This window comes from Metopolophium dirhodum, chromosome 8 (genome assembly GCF_019925205.1).
Source record: "Metopolophium dirhodum isolate CAU chromosome 8, ASM1992520v1, whole genome shotgun sequence".
In the NCBI taxonomy this organism is placed as follows: domain Eukaryota; kingdom Metazoa; phylum Arthropoda; class Insecta; order Hemiptera; family Aphididae; genus Metopolophium; species Metopolophium dirhodum.
In genome coordinates this window covers 24390384-24406677 of record NC_083567.1, presented here as the reverse complement: position 1 = coordinate 24406677, position 16294 = coordinate 24390384, and the positions used below count along the sequence as shown (strand labels likewise).

Sequence of the window (16294 nt, the reverse complement as noted above, 5' to 3'; positions counted from 1 at the left end):
AAAATCGTATGTGTTTTTCGAATAGTGCGTTTATAAATTAAATATTTACGGTAGTGATTCGTCAGAACTCGGAAGGGATTTTTATCGTCTACTAAAAACTGTAACCGACGACCACGCATTCTACAAATATATTTATTCAATTAAGGTAATGCGTCTGAACTGTTAAAAAGCTTAAACTCTTTACCGCTACAACTCGTCACACAATACGCGTTTCGATCCTTATTAGTTATTTTCATTAACTAACCGTTGAGAGAAAAAAAATAACCGACAATGAACACTTACCTACTTCTATGCTTCCATTTACACGGTGGGAGGTGACTGTCTATACATTTTCATCAAATACAATTCGGAAATTTATGTAGTACCATAATTTAATAATCATGATTCATGGAGATAAGTTGATTGCGTGGTTCAAAAACTTTACTACAAGTTAACACACATAAATAATAATATTATTATGTACAACGACTAACCGTAAGCCTAACAGAATATACACAATATAATATTATTATTGTGTAGCAGCTCCGGAGCGGTTCGTGTTATCGTTTCTATTGTCATATGCGTGGCCACTTTAGATAACCCAAAAATGAATTCGTAGGATTTTAAATTATTCTAGATAATATAGATAGCTGCAGCATATATCATATATTTATAAGTTTTTTGTGCGGTATACAATCGATTTGAATATAAAAACAATAGAAAAAGCTTGTTGATAAACACTAATACCTTGCGAGTTGCGATTCATAATATTATTGTTTCACTATGAACCGACCAGTTGAGTCATAGTTAGTCATAACATCTGACACACAGAGTTGAGCTCAAGGCTGATTGTTTCGTGATATACGACTGGTCCGTAAAAGAAATATATTAATATTATAATAACAACTTTATCAACGCTGTTGAAAAATTTTAAATACTCGTAGACAATTTTCTTACAAAATCGTAGTTTGAACAACAGAATGGTTTTTCCAGTGGGCACGAGAATAAAAACGAACGATTTGAATGTATAAAAAGTGACTGTGAATGTGTCTGAGACGAATAATAATAAAAAAATAATATAATATAAACTAAAATAACAACGTGTGTGTACGTGGCAAAAACCCTATATAGTCGTTAGAAAATCCACAGGACGTTCAATCGACAAGATTTCGTTAGTTATATTATCATCTTCGCAGTCCACACATACGGATCGTACATAAATCAACCCCTCGACCCCATTGCGTTTCCCACACCCCGTCGAGGCGCTTTCTTATTCGGCGGTGGCGGCGGTGTGATTACTTTCTTTCCGCGAGACTGCGGCAAATATTCGTTATTTTCCTCAGAGAGGAGGTCTGATGCTATTGGCCTATATATATATACAATACACATATATCAGTGTGTCCTTCCGTTGATGGTTTCATTTCGTTGAAAGCTTCCCCGCCACAAATCCTATCCCCACCGGTCTTTCTCTGACACTCTCAAACACACACACCCACACACAACTCCTCATACTATGTGCGATTGTATGTGTCACACGAGTACACGACGTACACAGACGTCGTGATTGGAAGGGGTAGTTTTATTGCTCACGTAGTTTTGATGCGTGCCACGAGTATACTCGTCAACGGTTCGTTTCACCCCATTTTACGAAATTTGCTCTTCGTCCTTATCAAATCAAAACGTACACGCTGCTATATCGTCACATATATTATACAATATATCGCATTGCCAAATATCAATCACAATAAAATTATCATCTTGTTATCTGATTTATATCATATTATTTCTTACTATATCTTATTTTCTTATTATTGCATCGGTGATCACGTCTTCGCGAGAGATCGTGCGGCGTAGATGCCACGTTGTCCGTAATGTCCCATGTCCGTCCTCGTCGTATCCGAATGTAATATTTTAGATCATTAATCATTATATACATTTTTTTTCTTACATTTAGGAGTTCAGATTAGATTCTCCTGTATCACCGATAAGAGGTTTCCTCAGTCAGTGGCGTGGCGAACTTCATTAACTTATGAGGCACAATAATTTATATTAGTAATTATAATTACTTGTATAAATAATTACGTATTTACTTAAATGGTAACTGAGAATGATTGGCTGAGTCTTAGTGTGTACTTAATAAATTATTTACTATATGTGAAATGCACCTAGTCTCCAGGACACCCACCACCCTTTAAGCTGAGGCACGTGCCTCAAATAAAGTCCTTCGTCACGCCACTGTTTTTGGTGACGGGACCAAAATTACTGCAAACAATTAAAAAAAGTGTAGTAATTGTAAGTTAGCGGAAAATGTTCTATTATTAATAATATTATTATAAATGTTCAAACCATCGTGAAATCCGTGAAAGGCAGCTTTTGTTATAATATAATTTATATGAATACCGTATACACTCAGATCTCAATAATTGTCGTTTGTCGTCTCTCTTTTTATCGTTTTTAATAGTTATTGGAGTGACTCGCGAGTCTGATTCAAAATATTTGTATGGTTTCAATCACTCTAATTTTGTGTTTACGACCTTTGTCTAAGTTTAGAACCACTTCATCGTTCACGCATACGCGCAATCACCAACTTCCCGAAATGAACACATGTTAGTCTAGAGGGCGGAGATGATGAATAGGTCACTGAAAATGTATGTATTATATTATTATATTTATACTGAATGCTGTCGTGAAACGTTGTGTGATAATATCTATTAATTATTTCTTATATCTGTTGCACGTGTCTCTCAGAATCTAAAAGTCACTTATTATTGTCTTGGTAAAATAATTACAAAAACATTCCAAGCTTGAAATTTCGGTCACCATAGCCAGATGTATCGCACACACGCGATGAGAAGTTAGGGTAGGTATATAAAAGCATCAATTCAATTATTACTTTGATCATTTATAAGAGTTTTTATTTTTTGACACCAAAATATATTAATATTGACAAGATTAAAATTAATTTGGCATAATTGGTACCTATTAGCTTTGATTTTAAATACTAGTATTTATATTCAATGCAATTAGCTATCGGCGATCTTAATAGCATACAGTTGTAGTTATGTCAGCTGATCGAAGAGGCATACTATTCCAACAAAATATTGTAAATATTATTACCTACATCTAACTATTGTTTAATTATTATCTAATCGAATAGTACCTACCACGTAAAGACAAATATTTATGATAACGTCTTTGCAGTGTGCATGTTTACAAGCTATTATTATGATCAGTAATATTTCTAGTTATAATTTAAGAAACTATTTTTTTGATTGGTGGCATTTTGAGATACGGGTTAAATGCGGTCGCAGATATATTTCAAGTGTCATGCTCAACTATTTTTAAGTGTAGGCACTTACTATAAAAATTATCAGCTATATAGTAATTGTTATCACTATAATTTGTGTTTGGATACTTAGGAATAATCAATATTTGCACTTTAGTGCAAAACTAATTAGCAACTATTTGTATTAATATTTAATATATTAGGATGTGTATAATATGTAATAATTTTAAATTTCTTCAAGACAATATTATAACTTTGTACCCAATTACTTTCATGAAATTAAAGATAAATAACATATTACCTATATTATTATTCATTATACAGACTTTTTTAAATCATAACTCATATCACTATGTGCTATATGCCTACCTATATTAATTATTATGTATAATAATTAACAACTAATAAGTAATAAATTATTACTAATATAATACGATTATATTATCAATTCAGTATTTAAAGTATACTTATTACTTTAGTGTACTCATAACTATAAAAAAAACTATAATGAAGTGTTAAAGTTTATAATTATTGTATTTGACAATATATTATTATGAAATAATATGACTATAAATTATATTACACATTAAAATTATATATTTTTGTGATGTAAAGAATTTTAATAAAACATGTAATGCCTACAAATATAAATAATTATTTTTAAATTTATAGATACCAGCATAATATGAAAATTGTTCACTGTATAACATTTATTTTACATACAATTATTATAAAATTAATGATTATATTTAATATGTATGATTAAATTATTATAAACTATAATCATATCAATAAATTGATTTAAGTTTTTAAGGTTGCATTATAGACAATATAATGTACGTAACTTACAAAATAAACTACTCCGTTATATTTTACAATAGTTATTTGTACAACACACAAAAACACAGAAATTATTTTATATTACAACTATCTATGTTATTTGTATAGAAACAGATAAAATTAAATTATTTCCATATGTAGAAAATATAATTATATTATCAATTCCCAAAATAATAAATTTACCAAATAGTGTATAAAAAATAATTACAAATAATAAAATAAAAAATGAATGAAACCGCTGATCATAACTAACGCAGCACGCAATAATAGTTATCGTATTTTAGTTTTTTTTTTGAAGACTATATAATATAAATTAAGAGTTATAAATATTTATAAATATTTTATCAAGTAATAACTCAACGATAGTTACAATATACTTATACTTTATTAAAACCACGGGGAAAAAATGATGTTATCTGAAACCCATGAAATACTAGTTTTACTGTTCTGATAAATAAAGTAATTTCATTCACGCAGTTAAAAAAAAAATAATAAGATTGATCACCCGTTAACATAAATAATAATAAAATAATTTAAACAAAGTGGAATACGGTACATTTCTATATACCTAGTTTTAAAATATTTAGTTATATACTTATATATATATATAATATATAGTTACATATATCATATTTCAGAGGTTAGGTTTTCAGGTTTTTTGTTCACAAAATGAATAACCCATATAGAATAAAAATATCATAGTTGTTGAAAAATTAAAGTTTTAACATTCGAGTTACGTGAAAACAATATAACATTTAATTTGTACTCAATATTTTTATTGACGAAACACTGCCACTGTAATTAACTACACCGGTCCGGTCTAATCTCTAGCTAGGTATCCATATTATGTAAAATTGTAAAGCGATGGAAAATGTTTCCAAAACATAATACACTACGTCATACTATATGGTTCGTTTTCTGTTGTTAGACAATCTGAAATCAGAAAAAAAAACTTGCTCGCAGGCTGCAGTGATATTATTCCGAAAAACTCTTTCTCTTTCCCCATGATACCTAAATTGTTATCTTATTACCTACCTACCTACTAATAATACTATACTAATAATATTATATTATTATACCATCGTTCGAGCGGTATTCGAGATTTCATACACGCCGCGTAATATGATTTTCTGTCGTTTATTCGTATTCGGCCGACCACTCTAAGGTAGGTATTATAGGTAGAATGCAACCAGATTGCAACGACTTCGGCACGATCCGTCTGAACAGGCCGGACTGGTGCAGCGGTGGCCTCCGTAGTGTTGTATTACGACGATCGCACGTCGGTCGGAAAATCCATTTTGCCGGCATATCCGCGACGGTTTACGAGTGTACGTTTTCCAGTGCAGTCGCGTCTGTTTTCCTTCTGATCCGATGATATTGCTATTGTTACGATTTTCACGGCCCAGTCGTGACTCCGGCGCGGTTGTTTAGGTACCCGCTGCAGCGATATTATACAGGTTAGTCACTGTAGGGTCGCTTAGGTGGAATGCAAAGACTTCGGCACGATCCGTGTGAACAGGCTGGACTGGTGCAGCGGTGGCCTCCGTAGTGTTGTATCACGACGATCGCATGTCGGTCGGAAAATCCATTCACGTTTGTTTTCCTTCTGCAGATCCGCGTGCGCCACAATATTGCCATTATTACGATTTTCACAGTCCAGTCGACCTACCTGCTGCAGCAATATTATACAGGATAGTCACTATATGACTATATATAAACACACACACACACACACACACACACACACACCTACTTCGCGCGGTTTGTCCGCCCGCAAACGCCTCTCCGCGCGATAATAAATAATAATATTATACCTACACGTCCGTCGGAGCTGACCGCGCACGTACCTATATATATAATAATTTATGTTTAATAATATGTATATTGTATGAGCTGCGCGGCGACCGCTTCGATTTATATGTATATATTATTATTATTATTATATTGGTTTCGAACTGTTTACACGAGGGACCGGCTCTACGTGTGTGGGCGACGACGAAAGTCTCCGAGCGCGTTAACGGCGGCGGCCGCGTAGAGGTAAATATTTATAGTACGACTCCGGATAGTCTCGTGTAAAGCCTATACAGCACCCTCTCGAGTAGCTCCGTTTGGTGTGGTTCTTCTCCGGCGTGTTTGTGTATATTATCATGTGTATTTGGTTAAACGCAACGAGATAGGGCTAGCAGGGTCCCGGCTACATCGGGGGGGGAGAGAGCAGGGTGAAGGATGGCGTGCGCATTGTGTATATTATTATTATTATTATGTGTTTTGGTATGTCTGCGCGCGGAACACGACGGACGACGACGGTGACGGCCCAGTCAAAACACCACCAGGAGAGAATGAATTATGAGCTGACAAAAGATATATAATAATAATAATAATAATATATACAATACATTATATTATACTGCAGCAAGTACGATTATTATTACTATACGAGTCGTACAACACTGTATACTATACACATGCATTATATACACGTCCGTGCATTAAAACCCGAATAGATCATTCAACAAGTCCGGACACTGACTGCGTAAACATCGCATTAATTAAATTACATTATTTTTAGAGTTCTCGCGGGGCTGACGGGCGACAGGGGGGGGGGGCACCGGATCTCTTCTCGAGACGTTATAAAGTCACGTGGAGCTCGCCGTCGTGATCCACACGCGTATAATAATATTATATGGATACGTCTATAATGGGCTTTCGACGGTCCTTTTCGTTCCGTCTTGCCCTTCCGCCACGAGCACGTGCGTCCGAAGTAATAAACGCCGACGACTTGGCAAAGGCTGCTGCGCTGAGTGTACACGTCACATCAGTATTATTAAATATGACACAAAACAAACAAAATTATGATAATAATATTATGTTATATTATTATAATAGACTGAAGTGAAAGAAAAACGTTCTTCGTCGTCGGCCGGCCGGAATTCGAAATGTATATGTGTACAAGGTGTAACAAAAAGACCTGACGAAAAAGCAAAAAAAAAATTATGCCACATACGTTTAGTATGACAAAAATTGTTAAAACTATATATGATTAGTAAATAATTTAAGAAATATACTCATGTCAGCAAAATAAATACTTGACTTAGATAAATGTTTTTACTATCAAAGTTGTTCTTATAATCAGATTCACAAATTGGCTATTTTGAACAAAAAAATTTAAATCGAATTTTAAATTTTTTATTTTTAGTATTAAAAAATAAAAATAATTTTTTTATAATATTATACGTGTAACGCAAGTGACGACAAATTATATATATATATAAAAATTGATTAGAACAAAAGTTATTCCAAAAGTCAGTTATATCTGTTACACCCTGTATATCGCGCCACTGTGAATAATAATATAATACCTATATAATATTATAATATTATACATGTATCTATGTGTAGGTACCTATATATACAATATAAAGATTCTAGTACAAAGCTGTTGTAATTTATACGTAATGTGCACACCTCCGTGTAATAACGTACACGGACGACAAAATGTTATTCGGCGACAAAACGACCGCGCTTATAGCGACGACGGCTTTTAATGTTCCGTTTTTCTTTTTTTTTTCCTTTTCCGTTGTCACGTTAAAACTTATCGTCGACCCACGTAACACCCGTGTTAAGTTCACAGAAATATTGTCAACGAAATGTTGAATGTTGAACGCATTTAGTCACCTAACCGCCCACTACCTAACCTATAGAGGAGTTTTAATTGTTTTTTGTTTTTTTTTGTTACCTACGTTAATTTCGGACTTTTAAATTAGTAATGTGATCACAAAGCGAAACAATAAACATAATATTATATCCTTATATATATGGTATACAATCATCCATCATGAAAAAAAAATAACTGTATATAATATTAATTATTTAAGATATGGTTTTTTTTACGTTTCAACAAACAATAATAAAATGAATAACCCATAAAGTCGTTTCACAAGCAGGCATAATATTGTTGTATTTAGATTTCGGTTGAATAATCTGAATACTTAATAGTTAATAAATTGTAAGATGATACTATACTATATAGAAATATTGTATCGAGCAACAAGTGTTTTTTCCTATCAATTTAATCAAGCAAACACATTAGTTCTACATCAGTTTTATGTTTTACTAGGTACAGGAAGTTTATTGCTAATATCTATGTTATATATTATGTTATAATATGAAAATATATAAATTTATCTTCTTTTGAATATAAATATATTAAATTGTTTGAAATAATTTGATTGTTTCTGAATAACTTTAAGTATTAAATTAGTTATAAATTGTATTGTTCCTTAATTAAAAATAATACTGGCTATAAGATTTACACAATGTACATTAATACTTATGCCAAGTACAATGTATATGGATTTACTGTTGATATAATATCGTTGTGGTTTTATTGTTTATAAAAAAAAATGTTGTATTCACTAGTCAACTTGTAACTTGTCAAGTTATTGTTCATGTAGTATGTTCACACACAGGCACACATACACAGCTATTATTTATGTATACTACTCGTCTTGAGTCTTGACAGATGGTTAGTTAATGGTATTAAATTTGTCACTAGAAACATAAATTAAATTAAATATATTACTAACAATTTATACAAATGTCGAAGTATCAAGTATGATTTGAATATGGTAAAAACGGTCAAGTTAAACGTACAGAAATTATGTCTTTCTTCGTTATTGATAAAAGTCTTTATTCTCGTACTTTGTCATTCGTGTGAATTATTACCTACATTATTTTGCTTACATTTTAGTTAAAACCTAAAAATAATAATAAAACACAACATTTGTATATGAATACTTGATGTGTAACTTGATTTTCCCTAAAATGGTTGAGATATATACATCATACAACATACCTAACTAAATTTAATGTTACTACTTATATAGCCCCTATACTCACTCTACTCAGATTTTATAAAAATGTTAATTAAAAAAATAAACAATAACTAGGTACCTGCCTATTAATGGACATACAATTTGAAAGGATATAGAGACATTTTTACGAAATATTAATCGATATGTGAATTATTTATAAATCAATAGAACTTACTATTGCATGAATTTTTTTTTGGAAATGCAGATCATTTAATAACACGTTTGGAAGAAAAATGTAGGAACACAATATTCAAACTTTCATTAATATGTATAGATTTAAAATACTAGAATATTTATAACACTATAGTAGGTAGTAACTTGACTAAACAATTTTATGTTGTCGAAACATACGAATTAATTTGTAGGTACAACACCAATAATATTATGATCAATGGAGTATATGGTGTAATAATCACTTAGATGACCACACCAATAACAAAATAGTCCCTATGAAAGTAAAATGAACGAATTTTATGTTAACTAAATAAAATGTTATTGATTTAGAGGTATTATAAATACATCATTTATAATTATATTATAATATAAAATCGTTTGCTGTTAGTAAGATTATAATATTCTATGTACCTCGTTATTTATGTTTGTTATAAATCTATATGACTGCAGTAATTCGTAAATTTTATTGTACATTTATCTAGGACCCATAATATAGCTTAGGTTGATTAGGATAATACGGTGACATCAACCTTATATGTTATATGATGCAACACCGTGCGTTATAATTTTACAAACTTACATTCGAGATAAGTTTATGCATTTAGAAGTGTTGGTGTTATGTATAATTTATTTAACACTAAATAGTTTTATGATAGATAAAAATAGTTCTAATTGAATTAAACCAATTAATATGACGTGTAATATTGTTATAATATTATTGATTGTACATAATATTATTACACCTGTAGAGGTATAAATTGTACTATTATTGTAGTATCGCGTAATACAATATTGTCAATTACACAACCTAAATTATATCAGTTATCAGTAACGAAGTTATTCACAAGATTATAGATATTTTATAGGTAATGTAAACTAAATTCTGTAATCTAAACCCATGTATGAAATATCTATAACTGTGGTTATCCATACATTTATTATTGTTTTATTAATGGTTTCTTATAGCGGTTAGGTGCACCGATAAAACGTATAGGTAGTTAGGTACACGTTCCAGCTGTTGCGGATATGGACACTGGTCACTGGATACCGGATGGTCATCATGTCCACTGTTCACACCAGGAGTTACACATTATTATAGTGGCCTGCAAAATGTACGGCAGCATCATTTAATATTATAGTTTATATAATTTATACGATTTATGTGATTTAGGAAAACCATACAATTTTGTTTCGTGGCTATATTGAAACAAAATATTTCTACGATTTGTCGCAATTTCGGTTTAACTACTATTATAACTTTTGGATCAGTTTAGAATTTTTTTCATCATAATAAAATATAAAAAATATTAAATATATGTTTGGTTTTTTTTTTTAATAATAATCATTAAAATGTCTACTTAGTAGGCACTGTTTGACAACTATTCATTACAAATTAATTTAATTTATTGAAAATATACATATATGTTTTTATTTTTTTATATTAGCTAGGTACCTACTTGTTTGTGATTGTATCGTGCTATATTTTATTATTATTATTTATAATAATTATTACAATATAATATTAACTTATTTTTCTATCATGGTTGTTGATACTTGACACGGTTGATGAGATAATTTATTAGTAGTGCATACAATAGTACCTGATAACTCATCGAATATGATATACTAATCACAAATATATTTTTATGATTTTAACGAACAGAATAAGTCATGATCACGTTTTGTACAATTATTTTGAATTGTGGTTAATAATATTTAACAGATCATTATCATTAAAATCAAGATGTATGAACTATGAATAAGGCATCTATTTTATGATTATCTAAAATTAATTCAGAAACCACTCAACAAAATAAATGATGTTTAATTTTACGTCAAAGCCGTATTGTTTTATTACAGGTGAAGTACACAAATATTAATATACTTATTTCGCTACCTATACGGCTATACCTAACAATGTGATTCACAAGTATAATTTTAATTCGATCCACTTGACAATTTTAGATAAAATATTTCACTTCTACATATAATATAAAATGATGAAAAATCATGTTCCCATTTAATAGTATTCATCAAAGGTGCGTTGGTTATTTTCAATAGATTTTTGGTGATCAAGTACCTACCTAGTTTTGTTACTAGTTATTATATTATACGCAGAACTAAACATATTTCATCGTAGTTCAAAAATGAGTGAGTTTTAATGATTTATTATTTTAAAACATATAATAGAATAAAATATTTTAATGGTTCATTATTTTAGAATTCATCCGTAATTAATATTACCTAGGTTTCATATTATGTACTACTAGTTTTAATTAAGTTTTCATTAAATATTAATTATCACAACTTCTTATCCATAAAAGTTTTCCTAGTTATTTAAGTTAAATATTATATAATAATTCACAGTAAGCCATCATAAAATATTAAAAAAAAGTCTTGTAACATCATTAGCATAGTATAATACAACGACAGTGGTCCAGGTTACACAATTTTTCGGTTGCAAGTTAGCTACTTTTTTCACTCATAATATTGTCTCCATTTGATTTTCACAAGTACATTTTGAGATGGCAGTATAGCAAGTGCAGTTAAATGTTCTTAAATGTAATTTGAAAATTAACTACATACTTGTTATGCTGTTTTAAAAAGAAGTTCTATTGCAAAATATTTTTTGTTTGAAATGAATAAATATTTATTTGATGCAATGATAAAATTAAATAACATAGATATAAATATCTTTTATTAGCTTCTGTCAAAGATAAAATACAATAATTTGTTATTCATATCGTTTAATGGCCAATTGAAAGTAAATAAATACTTACAAAAAATATGATAAAAAAATCTAAACAAAATAGTATTATAAGGCACGTGTAAGTTTGTTTTTTTTATGACATTTTTTTTAAACTTTCATGAAATTCAATTCCATTTTCATTCAACCTCTTTATAAAAATTTAAGTATGCTAAATAATTTTAAATGTTTCAATAGGCAGAAAGAAGTTAAAGCTACTTCAAAGTTAAAACACATTAAGATCACTTTTTTGATCTAAAATAGCGGGAACATAAACAACAATGAAATTCAAAAATGTAGTTTTAATTTAATAATATGTTACACGGTGTAAGTTATTATTTTCTTAAAACGTAATAATGTCAAATTTTGATCAAATTGAATTATAATTCGGTTGACTTATTGGTCATCAAAATATAATATATTCAAATGATATTATAGTGTTATATTTTAATACGTACTTATTATAATATGATAAGGAATATGAACAATACATAAAGTGTGACACGTGATTAACAATATTATGTCATCAACACTTCACTTAATATTATATCAATTGGACGTAGCTAAATTTGAAATCAAATACAAATGTTGAGTAGTATATAACACACAGATATTCGGGAATGTGTTATAGTTCACACAACATATTATTAGTGTACGCATAATGTCATGCGCATAATGTCATGCGCGTCGTTAGCACAGTAGTTTGTCTGATTGCTCTTTTTTATTTGTTTGAAGATATTATACAATGATTTAAAGTTTCAATTTATTAAATACAATGATCGTCAACGGGATCATAGGTAAACACACCGTTAACAATTATTGTCCACACTTTTATTTTAAAATTAAACCATTTTATCGACGAATATGAATTTTTAAACGAAATACATATTATACTGCCGAATCAAATTGAATTTGAATCGAATTGAATTTTTCGTACAAACGTGTTTATACGCTGAAAAAAAATTCCCCTTTAAACATGTGCGACAGCTGTGACATATTGTAAGGTTTTCGGTTTTTTTTTTCCCCTACAGACGCCAAGACCGAGATGATGGATCGTCAACCGGAAATCAACACGCAGCGGGACGTGTACCAGGTGGACGCGTTGTCGGCCAACAACAACGCCCCGGCCATGGCGGATCGGCGGCCGGCCGCGAAGAAACCGCCCAAGAAAAAACGGAAGTGCATGGACTACGTGCGGAAGACGATACCGTCCATTGACTGGCTGTTCCTCAACTACCGCTGGTCCGAGGACTTCGCGGAGGACACGATGGCCGGCATCGCGGTGGCCGTGTTGAACATCCCGCAGGGTATGGCCTACTCGATCCTCGGCAACGTCGAGCCGACCGTCGGCCTCTACATGGCCGTGTTCCCGGTGCTGGTGTACAGCCTGCTGGGAACGTCCCGTCACATATCGCTGGGCGTGCTGTCCGTCCTGTGCCTGATGACCGGCAAAGTGGTGACCATGTACGCGACCGACGGCACCGGGGCCGACGCCGGGACCGGTTACACGGCCATCCAGGTGGCCACCGCCGTCACCATGGTGGCCGGGCTCGTGCAGCTGCTCATGTACGTGTTCCGGCTGGGGCTGCTGTGCACCGTGCTGTCGGAGACGCTGGTCAGCGGCTTCACCGCGTCCGTGGCCGTCATCGTGCTCACGTCACAGCTCAAGGAGCTGCTGGGCGTGGACGTGGCCCGGCGGGTGGGCATGATGCAGGTGCCGCACACGTTCTACGATTTCGCCGACCGTTTCCACACCATCAACTGGATGACGACGGCCGTGTCCGTCACAACCATCGCCGTTCTGTTGGTGTACAACAAGTACCTGAAGGAGAGGATCAACAGCAAGCTGTGCATGCCGCTGCCGATCGAACTGATCGTGACGATCGTTGCCACCGTGCTTTTCCAAGTGACCACTATCGCCCAGGACTATGATATGGTTCAGGTAAATACACAGATCATTCACGTGGCTCTATAGTTATCAACTGTAATTATCGATAAGTCAACAAAGGTTCTAAATTTGATCTGATTATCGGGCAAAATATTTACCTTATTTAATAGTTTTTAAAAAATTGTTTATATTTAAATATTTATAATTCAAGTATTATCAAATGATACCTAATACCTAGTAATACTATGAGTATGGAACAGAAATTTTAAAATGTACCTATAGTCATAACTCATAAATAATACTTTCCTTAGAAAATTAGCATTATAATATAGAAATCTGGGAATATCCTTGCGACCATCACACACTTCAAAGAATTCTTTAGTTAATATTTTTCCTCTTCGTCATTCGCCATATATATAATCTAGGCCCACTTTACGCGCTTGGTCGCATCACAGCAATATATAATACCTATAAAATAATTAGTTTTCCCAAATGACAAATTTAAAATATGCAAAAAAAATAAATAACAAACATACGTGCATTGAAGACATACATATTATAGCACATTTGTATAATTGTATCGAACTAAGTAAGCGTGTACTCAAATCTTACAAAATAATATATGAGTTGCATAATAATTGCATAACTACGGTTCTCTTGTCATTTGACTTTTGGCGTTGAACTTTTAAGGTGGCCAAGTTAAACTTACGTATCTAAAATACGCAATGCTTAAATGTGATGAACTTAAATTATTCAATCATAATATTGCAGATGGGTGAAATCAAATCAGGCCTGCCGGCGTTCGAGGTGCCGCCAGTCAAACTGTTTTCGGCGGTGTTCATGGACGCATGCGTAATAGCATTGGTGGGTTACTCGATCACCATGTCGCTGGCGTTGCTCGTGTCGGAAAAACTGAAATACCCGTTGGACACCAACCAGGAGCTGCTGGCCCAGGGCCTGGGCAACGTCGTCGGGTCGTTCTTCTCGTGCCTGCCCAGCGGCGCGTCGCCGTCGCGTAGCGCCTCTCAGCAGACGGTCGGCGGCAAGACCCAGATGGCCAGCATCGTGTCCGCGGGCATCATAATGGTCGTGCTGCTCTGGATAGGCGTCGTCTTCGAACCGCTGCCCAGGTGCGTGCTGTCCAGCATCATCGTGGTGGCGCTCAAGGGTCTCCTGTTGCAAGTGTTGGACTTCCCGGAGATATGGCGCAAGTCCAAGACCGACGGCGCCGTGTGGATAGTCACGTACTCCACCGTCATAGTGTTGGACATCGACACCGGGCTAATGGTCGGCGTGGTCGTGTCGCTGCTGTTCGTGTTCGTCAAGGGGGTGCTGAACGAAGTGCACGAGCTCGGCCGGTTACCGGACACCGACCTGTACGTGAGGCTGGACCTGTACGGCGACGCCGTCGAAGTGCCCGACGTCAAGATCGTACGGTACGCCGGTAGCCTGAACGTGATCAACAGGTACATGTTCAAGAGGAAGCTGGTCGAGGTGACCAGGGCCGGCTGCGACGACGCTTCCATGACCATGACCGTGACCGTGGTCGACGGCAAGCACGCGACCGGTGGCCGGCGACCTTTGTGCGTTGTCCTGGACATGGCGGCCCTGCAGTACGCCGACGCGGCCGGCGTGAAAATGCTGTCCGAGTCGATCGAATCGCTCGTGTCCGACGGGTTCGACGTATATCTGGCCGCCGTTCCCGACAGCTCGTTGGAGTATGTCCGATGTAATAACGACGTGAAATCCGTGCGATTCTTCCCCACCGTGCACGACGCGGTCGTCTTCCGCCAGTGCAGTAGCAAAAAAATCCAAGACTCGACGTACGACTCACAACCGACCAAAACACTAAATGGACTGCAGTAAACGATTGAACGACGCACTTTGCAAAGTGCATAGCTATTTTTTTCCATTGAAAAAACATTTATTATTTTTTTTGTGAAAAAACGGAAATTTTTAATCAACGTTAATGTTGTTATTGGTATAAAACAAAAAATATTTTTTTGTAATTGTAATCGACCATACAATAGGTATTTAACCTTTTTTCGGTGCCATGTACTCGTAACTACCTATTATTTTTTTTTTTATAAATATCTATTAGTTAAGATAAAATATATAAAATATTATGTATTATTATATACTGTAGTATACAATTATTTTTTTACTTTATAATATTAGGCAATTGTTTTGTAATTATTGATATAAATATTTAATGTTAAATATTGCTATATATAGGTTAAGTTATAATGTATATTGTTATTTTTTTTTAAATATACTGTTTTATAATTTGTATATTATAAGTACCCTGTAAAATTATTATTTCCAAACATCACAATGAATAATAAATAGTCTCTTACTTGAGAAATTATGAAATTATAAGTACGAGTTTATATTATTACGTATATTTCAATTGATGAGTTTTTTAAGTTGTAATTTGTAAACATATAGTTTATAATATAATATAACTATAGATTAATGCATTTAAATAACAAAAAAGAGATAAGTTA

The 16294-nt window shown here is 33.3% G+C and overlaps 1 protein-coding gene across 5 annotated transcripts in view; it reads left to right on the top strand.

Moving 5' to 3' along the window:
- LOC132950545 (prestin-like) overlaps window positions 1-15932 on the top strand; it is a 107084-nt gene extending 91152 nt beyond the window's left edge. For 3 of the 5 annotated variants that reach the window (XM_061022055.1, XM_061022056.1, XM_061022054.1), the window contains exons 3-4: window positions 12931-13841; window positions 14559-15932. In XM_061022055.1, the coding sequence (XP_060878038.1) occupies window positions 12931-13841; window positions 14559-15653 (2006 nt within the window). In that variant the 3' untranslated portion in view covers window positions 15654-15932. Of the gene's footprint in view, window positions 1-11143; window positions 11305-12501; window positions 12697-12930; window positions 13842-14558 lie in introns of those variants that run through there. The other 2 variants (XM_061022057.1, XM_061022053.1) reach the window with 2 other exon arrangements.
- Window positions 15933-16294: the final 362 nt, after the last annotated feature.